General features: G+C 39.9%; 1 protein-coding gene across 2 annotated transcripts in view; it reads right to left on the bottom strand.

Annotated features, from left to right (window-relative positions):
* LOC124621890 (phosphatidylinositol 3-kinase catalytic subunit type 3) overlaps positions 1 to 18,207 on the bottom strand; it is a 103,734-nt gene that overhangs the window by 34,346 nt on the left and 51,181 nt on the right. Inside the window, exons 10-13 of one of the 2 annotated variants that reach the window (XM_047147362.1) lie at positions 8,890 to 9,159; positions 4,055 to 4,151; positions 3,829 to 3,957; positions 3,618 to 3,739 (exon numbers count right to left, since the gene is read on the bottom strand). In XM_047147362.1, coding sequence (XP_047003318.1) covers positions 3,618 to 3,739; positions 3,829 to 3,957; positions 4,055 to 4,151; positions 8,890 to 9,159 — 618 coding nt within the window. Of the gene's footprint in view, positions 1 to 3,617; positions 3,740 to 3,828; positions 3,958 to 4,054; positions 4,152 to 8,889; positions 9,163 to 18,207 lie in introns of both variants that reach the window. The other variant, XM_047147361.1, reaches the window with a different exon arrangement.

Here is an 18,207-nt window from a genome sequence, read left to right on the forward strand (position 1 = left end):
AGTGGGACACTTCTCCGGCTGGGGAGGGGGAGCAGTGCCCATAGGAGAAGGTGTGGGAGCTGCAGGGGAGGGGGGGAGGAGAGGGGTCCGGGATGGGGGTAAGGAAGGGGGAGGAAGGGGTGAAGATGTAACCAAGGCGTAACTAGATGTCATGGACACAGGGTGCAGTCGTGCGTATTTCTTACGGGCCTCTGTGTAGGTTAAACGATCGAGGGACTTATACTCCTGTATCTTTTTTTCTTTCTTATATACTGGGCAATCTGGTGAACGTGGAGAATGACTACCATGACAATTTACACATACAGGAGGGGGAACACAGGGACTCCCCCCTCATAGAGTGGACGTCCACAGTCACCACAGAGAGGGCCTGGGAACAGCGAGAAGACATGTGGCCAAAACGCAAGCACTTAAAACACCTCATAGGAGGTGGGATGTATGGCTTCACATCACAGCGATAGACCATAATCTTAACTTTCTCAGGGAGGGTATCCCCTTCAAAGGCCAGGATAAAGGCACCAGTATCTATACGATCATCTTTAGGACCCTCCTAAACACGCCGAACAAAGTGAACACCTCGCCGTCCGAGATTGTCCCAAAGTTCCTCATCAGTTTGAAGGATGAGGTCCCTGTGAAAAATCACACCTTGTACCATATTTAGAGACTGGTGAGGGGTAATGGACACAGGAATTGTGCCAAGATGGGTACAGGCACGAAGGGCCGCAGATTGGGCAGCTGAAGCAGTTTTTATCAGCAACGAACCCGACCGCATCTTGCTCAGGGAGTCCACTTCGCCAAACTTGTCTTCAATGTGTTCCACAAAGAATAAAGGTTTGACACTGGTGAAAGTTTCTCCATCAGTCCTAGTGCAAACTAGATAACGGGGGAAAGGTATTGCCCCTAGACGACGGGCCTGACCCTCTTCCCAGGGGGTAGCCATGGAAGGGAAGGCCGAAGGGGCAAGAGAAGCAGCACTTGAGGAATCGGTTCCACGCAGAGAGACGGCCGCAGAAGAACGGCCAGAGTTTTGGACCCATATGCGTTTCATCCGCATAGCGTCTGCCCTGATACCACCCACTCCGATCAGGGGCTCTCCTCACGGGCGCCACCCAGCCACAGCAAGAGCCATCTGGCACAGCGGCCATTGCCGGGAGTTCCGATGCTCCAGGATGACGAGCAACCACTCCAAGGCATGCATGAGGAGGTCACAGCTCAGGTATCAGAAGTGTGATCCCTGTGTGTTCAGGGGGCTCAACCAAAAGGGTACATAGCGACCTCACCACACGGGCTGGCTACGGTGCTGGCTATGCACCCTAGCATCAGACAACGACGTGAAAGAAAAGGTGGAATGTACTAGGAGGGCGCACATCGGAGACACTAGGTAAGGTGCTCTTCCCGAAATGGCTCACACTACGGAGGAGAAATTTTGTAATGGAGGTCAAACCCCAGAGGGGGACCAAGGAATGCCAAAAGGAGGAGATGATTACGCAACAAAGCCGGAGTGTAAAACCAACAGAACCAGGAGGATAGCGGAGGCCAACATAAGCAAGGACACCAATAGAGGGAGAGGAGAGGGCGAGGGGAAAGGAGCATGGAGAGGAAAGGAGGGGAAGGCAAAGGAAATGCAGCCCGGGAGAGAAAGAAGGCTGCAATGGCTCGGGGCCCCGTGCTCCCCACGCAAAAGAGTTGTGGACCCCCAGGGGGGGACCCAAGAGGAGGAATGGACAGGGAAGTGCATGGAAGAGTTATATCAGTGCATCTGCGGGCAACAGATCATGGGGTGGAGGATATAGAGAACACACAAAATCGTGAGAACTTCCGTAGCAACTACGTGTATGGCTGTGATAAGGGCAACCCCTTCATGCAGGTGTGTCAGTGCCTTCAAAAAGAGTTTCTCGTAAGCAGATGTAGAACAGACACTCCAGGGCCAGGGTCTATAACTCTACCAAATATGATCGGTATCCATTTAAGTGCTACTGCAATAGGGAAGTCCCTATGGGAGTGATGGTTGTCTCTGTCCTTCTGCCTCAGCAGTGGCAATTTACATGCGAGGTCAGGGGGAACATGAGAAGGTGCCCAGCTTTCCAGTTCATGTGGATATCAATGTCCTCAAGCATAAAATCATTATTGAAAGGGAAAATGCTCACTGATTCAATAGTTTTGCTGCCACTTTCTTCCACTTCAAACGACTTTTTGTGTGACAGTTTCCTTACTTACGGGAGGAGTTGCTTGGATGGGTAGAGAGAACAGCTTAATGGTTGTCCGATTTGTGTGCATTGGAATGTGGCCGAGGTTCCAAATGATTTCCGGTTCAAGTGTAGCTCTTTCCCCCACAGGTTCACTGACAAGCACATGTAGTTTTACCTGAATCTGTGGCCTGGGTTTGTTTGGAGGCTTCACCTTGGCAATTGGCTCCTTAAGGGTCGATGCAGAAGAAATAGTGAACACTGGAGGGTATGAAAGCTTTTATAGCTTCACCATAGGGCATGCTTCTCTTAACTTTCAACTCCTGAATTTTCCTTTCTTTGTTTTAAACTGCACACTTTCTTCTCCATAATGGGTGATCCATGGAGCAGCCTACATTTCAGAAGAAATGTAGAAGAGTTACCGAATTCATGAGCTGAGCCTCCATAATTTCCACATGTAGCTGTCCCAGCACATGCCATAATGGTATGACCAAATTTTTGACATCAGAAGCATCGCATTTGGTTGGGGACATACTGATGAACCTTATGACTGATACAGCTTGCACAAATACGTACAGGTAATTCCGGTGTGTTGCACATTACAATAAATGCTGCTGTTTTTTAAAATGTGCTATTGACTCTCTCATAGTTCTGCATTTACATGACACCCAAATTTTTCCACTACTAAAATAACTCCTCAGGGTCCATTTCCAATATATTGCAGCAGGTTCTATGGCTAATTTCTTACTAACTATGGAGATGGACTGATAAAGCAAAGAATGGGGATGGTCTCCACATAAGTGAAGAAATGAATATTTGAAACACACTGACAAGAAAGAGGGACATGGTGATTGAACATTTGTTAAGACATCAGGAATAAATTCCATGATACTAAAGGGTGCTGTAAGGGTAAAAACTACAGGAAGACAGATTTGGAATATATTCAACAAATAATTTAGGATGTAGGATGAAAGTGTTACTCAGGTGAAGAAGTTGGCACAAGAAAGGAATTCATTGTGGGTCACATCAAACCAGTCACAAGACTGATGACAAAAGTGTTGAGTGCAAGTCAAAATATCTTTTCCCAGATAAAAGATCTGCAATTCTCATTTTCACTTTTGAGAAATAAAATATGAACCATAAGGCTTTTAGACACAATAATGGTTAATATTCTTCTTGAGTTTGCAACCACATCATGTTGCAACACACACACATTGGTGCATGAAGGTCAGTCCATTTGTAAGAATTAATGGGCAGAAGTCCTAAATAACTTTGATGCGTGTGCTTATAATTTAATGCTATAATATTCCATATTTGCCTATAATGTGATCATGACAGTTTTTTATGTAGTTTATCACTAAAGATTATTTAATTTTTATTTGGAAGAATGAAAGTTAAAAATCAGCCAAAAAAAGAGACAAGAATACAACTTACTTCTCAGGCACAACACCTTTAATTAGAACATCTGGGTCCAGAGGAAATGGAAGAGGCTCAAAATTGGCAAAATTAATCTTGAATGCTTCAGGATCTCCCAATAAGGCCTGGAGTCTCTCAGTCTGTGTGAAAGTATGTTTTCTTCAAGAACTGTTTTGAATACATACAATCATAAAAATTACATGGATCAAATAATATAGCTAACACATACCTTTTTCTTTCTGTTTCCACTCTCTCTTGCAACTGTTTTAACAAGCTTCACAAGTTTATCAATGAAGCCCTGTTGACGGGATAGAAAGACTCTTCGCTTTTGCAGATCAGCATTACCTTTGAGTAGAGTCTACAACAGATATATAACAAGAAGTGGGCTGGAACACTCAAAACTATGAGCTTTGCCAGATTATAGAACATTAAAATTATGAGCTATCAATACGTACCTGTGAGAACATTCTCATAACTGTTAAGTACATATCTCTGACTCTGCTATCCTGCTTCACAGCAGGTTCTTGGTCTTCACATTCTATCAACAGGTACCTAAGATATAATTTTAGTTAGCAATATTGATTTTAAAGATTCAATTAGTTGACATGTCAAGTTTAAATACTGACCATATAAGAATTGTTTAAAAAACAGCTGGTACAGACTGTATTTGAGTGAGTAGGGCACTTTTGTTTAAAACAAATAGCCAATCAGCACAAAACTGTCTTAATACTTCAGAATTAAGAACAACTTTTTCAATTTTCCAATTTTCGGTTCAGCACAGAGTCCAGTTAACTTATATTTTACAATACCTTTAACTCGTATTGTTTATTATGACACGAATTGCTCTAGTTTCTTTCACTGAATAAAGAAATTTAAAGTGTGTATAAGGAAAAAAAGCTTTGATGATTGCACTACTGCACAGTATGTAAAGGTAACACACCATCATTTTTATTTTAATGCATTCAGGTATTGCTGCTCAGTGTCAGAAGGTACCTATGAGAGAGAGAGAGAGAGAGAGAGAGAGAGAGAGAGAGAGAGATAGCACAACCACCTAATATGGCCATGTTACAATCATCATGATACTATTTTTTGCCACCTGGCACTATAAATGGCAAGATTGCTGGAGGAAGACTGAATTTTACTAGCTACCAGTGGTTCATAACTGGGGCACCTTCAAATGTGGCATGCATCGTAACACGAATACTTGAGGCCATGCTAGGAACCACAAATTAAAGTAGTAACAAACATTGCTGGACACCAAGATTTTTTTGGACACACTGTCTTGGTAAAACGAGAAAGGTAAGAAAAAGCCTCCTGAAATGGATCAACTCTTACTCTATGATTCTTGCCTATGATCTTTCTTCCAATGCCATATTAGTTCTCACAGTTTGTGTTCCCCTATCTGCTAGTTATCTTCACACTACCTTACGTCCTGGAAGAAACAGTTTATTCTGATAGTTCCTACATCTTCTATACTGGATTTTCTTCATTATGAACTTGGGTTTTGAAAAAGACTGTTTAATTTTGTTGCAAATTATGTGACCAAATATGTTCATTAATGCTTATGTATTCATAAAATGATCTGAATTTATGAAGAAGCTATTCTTTCACGATATCATGAACCATTACAAACAAGGTGTCGTACAACAAAAAGGGATGAATATTCCCTTCTATCTATCATCCTTCAATGAAATCTGCCAGCTAACTGGTCTCCTAGTTTTTCTTGACAAGTTTAACTATAATAATGTTCTCTCGTTTCCCGTTGAGTGAATTCATTGAACCGATACAATGTGTCAATTACTGTCAGTCCCATCAGCTGGCAAAGATGATGGGAGTAACACTTATCAAAACAGCAAGGCTTTTGATGAACTCTTTCACCTGGATCCTACATCTCAACTTAAATCTTGACTCCTCATCACAACACACTTTTATGCCCTATGAAAACTCTACCACATATGTAAGTGGAAAGCAGTGTTGTAAAACCCACAAAATGCAAATTGCCAGTACCATTTTCTGTGAAATGTATGCAAGGTAAGGATGATGTATGAAGAAATGGTTATCAGCCAATTTCCATACAGGTTTTGAGATTATGAAGCTCATCTTTACAGCGAATGGTCACAGGTAAGTCATTTAGAAAATCAGTATCAGAACTTCTAAACTCTTAACACTTTGCTGTCCACACGTCTCTTATAAATTTATTTGCTTGGCACTGGCAGCACTAATCCGGATTACCTGGCTTGTCGCCAGCCGTCCTGGAGATTATGAAGAGATTATAAATTGTTAGTTTTACTAATCTAGTCATTAGTTCTCATAAGTTCTCAATCCTTCTCCCCTACTTTCATGAAATTCTGAAGATACACATATGTAAATAAATACAAAATTTGTTTGTTTCATATATTTGTTTATTTGCATTGTCTCTGGGACTTAGAATTTCTCTTTCGTATGATGTGCAGCAAAACAGCCTCCAAGACGTAATGCAACTCCACAAGACTTGCACATTAAGTTTGTTGTTCTTTTTTGTTTTTGGAACATACATGGCAGTTTCTTCGTTTTCATTTATTAGTTTCAGAAATACGTAGGCCTATTAGCTGGTGTTGCTTTATGTGACCGGAAAGTCTGTCAACCAGATCATGATGAGACGTATGCGATGTAGTGGCAACCTCCAAGTTTTGCTCCATGCACTCATCGTAAATAATCGAATCGTCTCTCTTGTGTGCCATGATGAAAGGGCACAGGTACTTATAAAAACAAAGAACTTGTGGACATGTGTAACTTATTGTTACCTAAACAGAACACCAACAGAATGCCAAAGATACTAAACTGCTGTCGCCTGCCACTGTGCGATACTGGCTGTGGCCAAGCGGTTCTAGGCGCTTCAGTCTGGAACCATGTGAATGCTACGGTTGCAGGTTCGAATCCTACCTTAGGCATGGATGTGTGTGATCGCCTTACGTTATTTAGGCTTAAGTAGTTCTAAGTTCTAGGGGACTGATGACCTCGGATGTTAAGTCCCATAGCGCTCAGAGCCATTTGAACGTTTTTTGCACAATACTATACTCATTACACCACTGTCGTGTCGCTGGCCATTGACCGTTATTTCACTCACGACACCACTGTGGTGTCGCCGGATGGCAGAGTGTTATGAGGTGGCAAACCTACTCTGCAATATACTCTGCACATCCACCTTGTCTGCAACAATACTACAAGGTGCACCACTTCTGCCATTTCTTCCCCAACATTTGAGGCTTCCATGAAACAAATTGGTTACACATGTATCATTCAAAGTATTTTCCATTGCTGGCCACTACTTTCTCCCATCTTGCGGACAGTGTACAAATCCCACATCACAAAAATTGTTCATCATCTTAAGCGCTCCACGAATCGATCCAATTTGTGACTACTTCACGAGATCGGAAGTGTTGGTCAGCCAAGCCATGCACCATTGATCTAAACAGGTGATAGTCAGAGGGAGCGATGTCTGGAGAATATGGCAAGTGTGGTAGGACTACCCTTTTTAACATTTCCAAGTATGTTTTGACCTTTTTTGAAACATGGGGTCAAGCATTGTCATGCTGCAAAATCAGTTTATCGTGCCTCTCGCTGTACTGCGGCCTTTTGTCTTTTAATGCTCAGCTCAAATGTATTAATTACATTCGATAACGAGCACCTGTGATTGTTTCACTTGCTTTTAACACCTCATAATATCCAGCGCTGAGCTGGTCCCACCAAATGCAGAGCATGATCTCTGAGCCATGAATATTTGGTATGGCTGTCAACGTGGAAGCACGGCCGGGATATCCCCATGATTTTTTGCATTTAGGGTTGTTGTAATGAACCCATTTTTTGTCCCTAGTCACAATGCGACACAGAAATCCCTTCCATTTTTGCCTCTGAAGCAACTGCTCACAAACACACAAATGCTGTTCATTTTCTTGGTTGCAGCTCACAAGACACCCAAGTTCTCTCTTTCTGAATCATGCCCATAGCCCTGAGACATTTTGAAATGGCTGGCTGTGTCACTCCCACTAATCACGCCAATTCTTCTCGAGTTTGACGTGAGTCTTCACTCAGCAATGTCTCCAATTCTGCATTTTCGAAAACATTCTCTCTTCCACCACCATGCCAGTCTACGATGTTAAAATCACTGTGCTTGAAGTGTTGAAACCACTCACAACACGTTCTTTCTCTAATAGCGTCCTTACCACACATACTTGAGAGCATTCGATGATACTCAGCCACCGTTTTCTTCATATTGAAACAAAACGGCAACACCTCTCACAAATGACTATAATTAGGCTCATAAACTGACATTTTCAATCAAGAACAACTTTATGAGGCAGACACAAATCAACTAATGTTTGAATGAGGTCATGTTGACTGAGGTCCAAGGTAACTGCCTGATGTCTGCGATCTGTTTCTTTTGACCGCTACTTACCGTTGTCGCACCTATTGGCAAACAGCAGAAACAACGTTGTACACCTTGTAGTTACTTCTCAGTTTTCCACAGTTCAATTTGCCTTTTCAATTTATAATCTCCATATCTCCTTTGTCCGAATGGCTTACAAATTTTATATTGACAAAATCTTAAACATCACTGTTAAACAGCAACAGTGTAAATCTGAAGAAGATGAAAACAAATCAACTGGTTGGCTGATTTTCTTCGACCTCTTATTTTGTCCTTATTTTACCTGTCTTGACAATTCCACACACCTGCCCCTCATACTCCCATTTCTTTCTGAATTTCTAAATCTCTCCCCATACACTGCTCATAACTCTCAGATTTTAATGTAATTCCAAAAGCTGAATACTGACTGTCAGTTCACTGTCACTACTCATTTCTTTCGTGCCCTCGTCTCTCCTGTTCTGGCCTTTTGGTGTTATTTTCTTTGCCCCAACACTTTTACATCTTAAACTTTTTACTGCCTTCCGCTTTTCCACATTTCTTAAAAAGTATTTAGAAATTCCTAACTGACAGTACTTTTTAATTTGTACATATCAAACCTGATCACATTACTTCTGTTTGTGCACCTGGTTAGTACTAAATCCTGTCTAATAATTTCTGCGGCCACCTGAGTGTGTGGTTCTGCGTACTATTGCTGGAAAAGAACTAGTGCTCAAAAACTAATGTGAATACAGTTTCCTTTTATGTGTTACTGTGCTCCATGCATTGATCTGCTATGGATGAGTGATTGCCTTTCCTTTATTTTACATACTGTTCCATCCAGGAATTTCACTGTTGCAACAACAACAAAAACAATCAAAATTAATATGATTCACATGCAATACTTGCCAGTAGAAGTAGTTGGCAAGAGTGGAATTCTGACAGGCACGATGAATGAGAAATGATGCTAGGTCACATCCACCTGACATATCATCTTCCAGACAACTTGCATCTATAGTAGCATCAGGCAGTTGATTTTGTGTTGCAGTCTCAGCTAAAGATGCAGAGCGAACTATCTGAGAAGCACCATCATCAGTGTTGGGTAATTCATGCACTGGTGTAGGAGTAAAGCTCTGAGACTTTTTCAAGATTCCTGAATCCCCACTCTCCTTGTTGTCACTGCTATAAAGAAAATTTACAATTATAAAATTGGTCCAATAATTGATGAAAGCAAATATGACAAATACCCAAGACTGACAAGTTCAAAAGAACTAAAAATTAATGGCCCAGCAATTTCAGTATGAAAAACATGCTTCAGTTTATGTTACAGTACTTGTATGCAAACATTAACATTGTCTACAGTGTTAAAATCTGGTTCAGTAGGACCATCTCTTATTAACATCTATACATAAAAATGCAGATAAGCAAATCACCTTCAATTACACATCCCTTTCACCCCTTCTGACATCCTCAAATTTTCGAGAAATTATCTTACAATAATATTACAGACATCTTTCTGACAGCATCTCTCTCTTAATTTGGTTTTCAAAAAGCCAGCTTAAAATAAATAAATAGGTAATCTCGTAAATGAAGTCCTAACAGAGCTATGGATGAAATCTTACCACTTAAAGACCTTCAATAGTATGGAATATAAAATTCTACCTTGTAAACTTTAATATTATAGCTTCAATGACATATCATTTGCAAGGCTGGATTATTATTCTCTTATCAGAACAAGAGGTCACACTGGCCACCAAAGGAATAAAAGCATGCCGAGAACAAAGGAACACAAAATACAGAGCCCCAAAAGACAGTTCAGCCATGCAATTTTACTTTCCAGGGACCATAACTATATCTCATTATGCAGTAGACTGTGTTAAATGATTTACAAATATAATAAGTTTTGAAAATAATTTATCATCTGCCACAGTCACATTAATTGTAAAACTAAATTAACTGTTTCGCCGATCATTTGCCATCCTGAGATCTATAACACAAACAAATTTGAAACTTATAAGAGAAGTTATTCAGATTATGCCAAAATTAAAATGAAATACAGTAAAATAAAGTGACGTCATACATGTGTTACATTTTAATAAAAATTTGAAAGAGTATATGTAAATTTTTAATCTGTGGAATGAATAAAACTGCAACACAAAGTCTGCAGTTAGTGTACCTTAAGACACAGACGTGTTGCATTTGTAAAAGCAGGTATATTTTACACATATTATGACAGTATGCAAATAGTGTTTAAAGTTTTTACGTAGGTGTTTAAAATTTCATCTTTAATAAGAAGTATCATACATACACCTTATTGTTAAAAAGAAACATTGAATATTTGCAGAGAGTTCTTGATGCAAATAATTTCATTTCTTACTGGAAGATGGCACCGCATTCTGGCATCCTGATCACCACATGCAAGCTCATTTCCTTCTTGACAGTGCTCCAGCTCAGACAACGTAGGCAGGCAACAGGTGAACTCAACTCTCTATATGCTCACATGATTGCAGCTCCAGAGTCTGCGTTTATAAAATGTCATCTAAAAAATTTAGATCACTGCAACTGTCATCTGGAGCTGTATGTAAACATCACAAGTACATGACAAACGAAATCCACCTGCTGCCTGTCTGTGGCGTCTGAGTGAGAGTGCTATCAACAAGGAAATAAGCATGCGTGCGGCGACCAGGATGCCAGACTTCATTGCCTTCTGCTCAGAAACAAAATTATCAGCCTCATACAAATCCCTGCTCATTTTCAATACTACTTTTTAACAACAGTCTTTATAAATAAGATATTTCTTATTTAACACGAATTTTTAAAGGACTTTAACAAAAAATAAATCTGGTGTTAACTTATTGTTATACTATCAGACTATGTATTTGGCCATATCCATGCAGATGGTGCAGTAAGGAAGGAACACCAACAGCTGTGGGGGCTTTGGTATCTGAGTGGGATTCAAAATTTCACACCTAGCCCAAGTATCTATAGAGTGTTTGTGCACCTGATGGGTGCAGCTGCTTCGGCAATCATGTGAGGTGGCACCATCCTTTGATGAGGGGTTACCAATACATCGCAGCCCTGCGACTGTAGCCGGTCTTTCACTAGTCACTGGAGTCAGATACAGGCACAGTATTTTGATCCTGTCTGATAAAAAATTTCATTGTTTGGACTTTTCCCTGGAATGTAGTGTGTGGTTAGACAATTCAGGTACGCCCTGGACTTAAACTGTTTATGAATTCACCTCATGGTCTCCACTGTCAGTCACCGCTGTGACCATTGTTTTGTTCTGCCAATCTCCTCATTACTGCTAGTGTGAGTAATCAAACTGTTTCTACCTATGCAGAGTAAGATAGAAAAGGGGGCTCCAACCTAAACAACAACGTATATGGTAGGGGAGATGCAGTTCAACAGCTGAAACCTAGGCACAAATGCATATCTCGCATAACTCATAAGCTACAGCATACAGGCCTCCAAATGACAGTTTTAGTTGTTGTTTTCTTCAGTCCTGAGACTTGTTTGATGCAGCTCTCCATCCTACTCTATCCTGTGCAAGCTCCTTCATCTCCCAGTACCTACTACAACCTACAGCCTTCTGAATCTGCTTGGTGTATTCATCTCTTGGTCTACCTCTACGATTTTTATCCTCCACACTGCCCTCCAATGCTAAATTTGTGATCCCTTGATGCCTCAGAACATGTCCTACCAACCGATCCCTTCTAGTCAAGTTGTGCCACAAACTCCTCTTCTCCCCAATTCTATTCAATACTTCCTCATTAGTTATGTGATCTACCCATCTAATCTTCAGCATTCTTCTTAGCACCACATTTCAAAAGCTTCTATTCTCTTCTTGTCCAACTATTAATCGTCCATGCTTCACTTCAATACATGGCTACACTCCATACAAATACTTTCAGAAACGACTTCCTGACACTTAAATCAATACTCTATGTTAACAAATTTCTCTTCTTCAGAAACGCTTTCCTTGCCATTGCCAGTCTACATTTTATATCCTCTCTACTTCGACCATCATCAGTTATTTTGCTCCCCAAATAGCAAAACTCATTTCCTAATCTAATTCCCTCAGCATCACCCGATTTAATTTGACTACATTCCATTACCCTCGTTTTGCTTTTGTTGATGCTCATCTTATATCCTCCTTTCAATACACTGTCCATTCCGTTCAACTGCTCTTCCAAGTCCTTTGCTGTCTCTGACAGAATTACAATGTCATCGGCGAACCTCAAAGTTTTTACTTCTTCTCCATGGATTTTAATACCTACTCCGAATTTTTCTTTTGTTTCCTTTACTGCTTGCTCAATATACAGATTGAATAACATTGGGGAGAGGCTACAACCCTGTCTCACTCCCTTCCCAACCACTGCTTCCCTTTCATGTCCCTCGACTCTTACAACTGCCATCTGGTTTCTGTACAAATTGTAAATAGCCTTTCGCTCCCTGTATTTTACCCCTGCCACCTTTAGAATTTGAAAGAGTATTCCAGTCAACATTGTCAAAAGCTTTCTCTAAGTCCACAAATGCTAGAAATGTAGGTTTGCCTTTCCTTAATCTATTTTCTAAGATAATTCGTAGGGTCAGTATTGCCTCACATGTTCCAACATTTCTGCGGAATCCAAACTGATCTTCGCCGAGTTCGGCTTCTACTAGTTTTTTCATTTGTGTGTAAAGAATTCGCGTTAGTATTTTGCAGCTGTGTCTTGTTAAACTGATAGTTCCGTAATTGGGATTGGAATTATGATATTCTTCTTGAAGTCTGAGGGTATTTCGCCTGTCTCATACATCTTGCTCAGCAGATGGTAGAGTTTTGTCACGACTGGCTCTCCCAAGGCCGTCAGTAATTCCAACGGAATGTTGTCTACTCCCGGGGCCTTGTTTTGACTCAGGTCTTTCAGTGCTCTGTCAAACTCTTCACGCAGTATCATATCTCCCATTTCATCTTCATCTACATCCTCTTCCATTTCCATAATATTGTCCTCAAGTATATTGCCCTTGTATAGACCCTCTGTATACTCCTTCCACTTATCTGCTTTCCCTTCTTTGCTTAGAACTGGGTTTCCATCTGAGCTCTTGATATTCATGCAAGTGGCTCTCTTTTCTCCAAAGGTCTCTCTAATTTTCCTGTAGGCAGTATCTATCTTACCCCTAGTGAGATAAGCCTCTACATCCTTACATTTGTCCTCTAGCCATCCCTGCTTAGCCATTTTGCACTTCCTGTTGATCTCATTTTTGAGATGTTTGTATTCCTTTTTGCCTGCTTCATTTACTGCATTTTTATATTTTCTCCTTTCATCAATTAAATTCAATATTTCATCTGTTACCCAAGGATTTCTACTAGCCCTCGTCTTTTACCTACTTGATCCTCTGCTGCCTTCACTACTTCATCCCTCAGAGCTACCCATTCTTCATCTACTGTGTTTCTTTCCCCCATTCCTGTCAATTGTTCCCTTATGCTCGCCCTGAAACTCTGTACAACCTCTGGTTTAGTCAGTTTATCCAGATCCCATATCTTTAAATTCCCACCTTTTTGCAGTCTCTTCAGTTTTAATCTGCAGTTCATAACCAATAGATTGTGGTCAGAGTCCACATCTGCCCCTGGAAATGTCTTACAATTTAAAACCTGGTTCCTAAATCTCTCTCTTACCATTAAATAATCTATCCGATACCTTCTAGTATCTCCAGGATTGTTCCATGTATACAACCTTCTTTTATGATTCTTGAACGAAGTGTTAGCTATGATTAAGTTGTGCTCTGTGCAAAATTCTACCAGGTGGCTTCCTCTCATTTCTTACCCCCAATCCATATTCACCTATGTTTCCTTCTCTCCCTTTTCATACTCTCGAATTCCAGTCACCCATGAATATTAAATTTTCGTCTCCCTTCACTATCTGAATAATTTCTTTTATTTCATCAATTTCTTCATCATCTGCAGAGCTAGTTGGCATATAAACTTGTACTACTGTAGTAGGTGTGGGCTTCGTATCTATCTTGGCCACAATAATGCGTTCACTATGCTGTTTGTAGTAGCTTACCCGCACTCCCATTTTTTTATTCATTATTAAAGCTACTCCTGCATTACCCCTATTTGATTTTGTATTTATAACCCTGTATTCACCTGACCAAAAGTCTTGTTCCTTCTGCCACCAAACTTCACTAATTCCCACTAGATCTAACTTTAACCTATCCATTTCCTTTTTAAATTTTCTAACCTACCTTCCCGATTAAGGGATCCGACATTCCACGCTCCGATCCGTAGAATGCCAGTTTTCTTTCTCCTGATAACGACGTCCTCTTGAGTAGTCCCCGCCCGGAGATCCGAATGGGGGACTATTTTACCCAAGAGGGCGCCATCATCATTTAACCATACAGTAGAGCTGCATGCCCTCGGGAAAAATTACGGCTGTAGTTTCCCCTTGCTTTCAGCCATTCACAGTACCAGCACAGCAAGGCCGTTTTGGTTAGTGTTGCAAGGCCAGATCAGTCAATCATCCAGACTGTTGCCCCTGAAACTACTGAAAAGGCTGCTGCCCCTCTTCAGGAACACATTAGATCAAGTTATTTTAGGCCTATTGCGGTGTGTAACTTCAGATCCTTTTTTGACAGCTCGTAAACAAAGTACAAACAGAGGAAACAACCACAAAGTAAGTACTTAGTAGAAGGTTGGCATGTTTGTAGAGGATTGTCAAAGCTCATGTAATGCAAGAAAACTTCCTAAGAATGTGACTTCTTTTTCTGATTCAGAGTTTGTTGTAAGGTTTTTACACAATTATGCAGAACAACATGCCATAATTTTACCAGGCAGAAGTGGCACTCAGTATAAAGCAAATATCAAAGTTCTACCTTCAAGTGATAATAAAGCCAAAATTTTTGAAACTTACATGGCTTCCTTTACAAATGATATGACCGTAAAACCAGTATCAAGTAGAGTGTTTTGTAATATTCAGAAATAGATATGCCTAGAAATAGTTGTCATGAAGCCCAAATCAGATCTCTGTGCATTTTGCCAAAGGCATTTCAGTTCAGGAACTTCAATGGCTTCAGTGCCTGAAGAAACTAAAATGGGAACTATTGAAAAAACGAGGTCCCATCTACAACTTGTTGCAAAAGAAAGAGTTTTATAAGGGAACTATCAAAAAGACTAAGGGGAATTTTGAAGATGGTGATAGAAGTTGTGTACACTGCAGTTTTGACATGGCCCAGCAGGTTCACATACCTAGTAACCCATTGCAGCCTGGACCTATTTATTTCTTGGTACCATTCAGAATAGGAATATTTGGGGTTATGTATGAGACTGAACAAACAAGTAAACTATCTACTCCCAGAAAGTGTAGGAACAACAAAGGGATCTATGTTGTTGTCAGTCTTTTCCACAACTACTTGGAAAACTACAGTCATGAAGAAGACACAATGTTCAATCATGCTGACAATTGTGTAGGTCAGAACAAGAACAATATCTTACTAGGATATCTTGCTTGGAGAATCAGTAATAACAAAAATAAGAATTGTTTTGTCATTCATGCCAGTAGGCCACATGAAATTTGCATGTGACTGGGCATTTGGAGTTTTAAAGAAAAGATTTAGGGTCACCTATATCTCTTCCATACAAGAATTCGCCAACTGCATTGAGAAATCTACACCTACAACACATGTTAACTCAGTTGTTGCTGTGGGAAATTAAATAGTTGAAGTTGCTGTGAATACATATGACTGGCTATATTTCTTGAAGGATAGTAATGCTAACAAAAGTACCTCACATAACTAAATACAACCACTTTGAGTTCAACATTAGCTACAAAGGTGGAGTACATTGCAAATTGCACATTGATGGAAATGAATGTGTGTACCGCATCTTCCCCAATGACAATGGACCCACTGGGTTTCCTGCTGCAGTAATTCCTCCAGCGATGACAACGAAAAGAGTACCTTTTTAAAAACATCAGGACCTATTGCAAAGAGAACTACAAAGACATTCCATGTCTCGAAGTAGGCTCAGAATGTGAACCAGAAACTCAAGTCAGTGACAGTGAAGATCCTGAAGAAGAACCTGACCAATCAAATAACCAATGAACAGGAGAAAATGCTCAGACTTGGTATTACCTATTGGTGACACACAAGAATCTGTGCCGGACTGGGTTTGAATTCAGATATCCTGCTTATCATGAGTGGTCGCCTTAACCATCTCAGCGACACACACACACACACACACACACACACACACACACACACACACACACACACACACACACACACACAGGATCAATCCAACCCTCCGAATGCTACACTGACTGTGCCCCTATTGCTCATAAGATTACTTGGATTCTTGCAACAAGGTTAATGAAATAGCTATGGTGACTGTTCATAACAAGTGGGAAATCCACTTTGCTCCTGCAAAGATTTTCTACATCACCAATATGCAATATTTCCACACCTAATACAGTTGATGTCAAAAGAATTCACAATTGCAAATAAATTTTGTAAGATTTTATTGACTATGGCACTTATGTATGCTCTTTTAAATTTTACTGAAAAATGTCAAATGCACATGATCAGTCTGTCAATAGCCCACCAACGGATTAGCTTTTACACTCAGGACCTTCCTTCATATATATTCACGACAAAGTGACATGTGAGTGAACTACTGTTTCTCTTAAGGTACATCACCACTTAAATTCACTGCATTATTTTAATCTTGATGTAAACTGCATAACTTCTTGTAACTTATTTGTCTTTTAGATCTGAGGGTGGACTGTGATGACCAAAACAGGTAATTTACTTCTGAAACTGGTGTGATTGTGCTTAACAATACATTATTTTCAAGATAAGCAATCACTGTCAGCTCCTATTTGACTGAACTGTGTTTCTTGTTATAATATGTTTAACGAAAAATGTAACTACCTACTCGTCATTTAATGAGTGACTTTTACATAAATCTGATCTCTCTTATCTTAAATGATTGAGATAGTCTGTGATTTTGGTGAAAAAGGACTGAAAGCACTTCACTTCATTATAATGCTTCTGTTATCAGTAAATATAGTTCCCATTTTATTGATATTGCCAACATCACTTTTTCCCTCTGAACAGGAGTCTTAATTCAAGCTCATACAGGTGCCAAACTGAGTCTTATTACTGAAATATGACCTAAAGCAACTACTAACTATACCTTTAAAAGACTTGAGTAACGTGACCAACCAGTTATCATCTTAAGTTCTCCAGATCAACCCTAGCCAACACATATTATAAATAAAAATCACACATTATGACAGTAAGATACTTCCAGTCTGAGTCATAGTCATTCCGATCTGTTCAAGGAGCAGAGCAACAGACTCGATCATTGCTCCCTCTTGTTGGCAGAGTGGGGAAACCACATCTGTAACTACAGGAATCAGTAGTGACTAGCAACAATTCCCATACAGTGATGAGTACTGTGGTTTAGAACCTTCATTAAAATTGCAGATCCCAGAAATTAACTGGGGGGGGACATTGCTCTCAGGTGAGCAGAGAATGGCATACCACTTCAGAGAATCATGCTTTATAAAGAACCATGGCAGTCACATCACTATTCAGGATGTGAATGTTTCAGTTTAGTAACTGAAAATTCAATCAATCAAAATGTTTTTTCTCAGAAAGAAAAAAATAAACACTACGAAAAACTAGGTAGTAAAATCTTCACTCAAGTGCTGTTTAAAAATTCTTGTTTGTGTTATTCTGTTTTATTATATAGGTGTTTGATTTGTATGTGGTAAACGAAAAGTCTCTTCTGTGATATAAATTGTCACTGACTGAATCTGTATGTGTTCCTCTGTTCTAAGAGTATGAGCTTCACCAAAAATTTATGGAAAGATTTTCACTAATGGTTAGTACTGTGTTAATATCCTTTTTTATTGAGTACCTAAGAATTAAATACTTTTAAGCAAAAGTATGTTGTGGAATTGACACTTTAGGTATGTTCCTGAGTACCATACCTACATAAGCAAAAATAATTCCTAATATTTTCCTGCACATGTTTCTTACTATGAATTTTTTAAGCAATTTCAACAATTTGCCTCATGTCTGGGAAGTGATTATCAGAGGGGGTTACTATCTATACATGGTTCTGTAAGATTTGTTTATTTTTGTGGTAAAATTATTTTCCTTGAAACTTTGTGACAGGATAAAACTGCACACTGGACCAACTTACACTCAGATCCTTGCTTTTCACTGGCATTGCTTGTA

Source organism: Schistocerca americana, chromosome 7 (genome assembly GCF_021461395.2).
Source record: "Schistocerca americana isolate TAMUIC-IGC-003095 chromosome 7, iqSchAmer2.1, whole genome shotgun sequence".
NCBI lineage: Eukaryota > Metazoa > Arthropoda > Insecta > Orthoptera > Acrididae > Schistocerca > Schistocerca americana.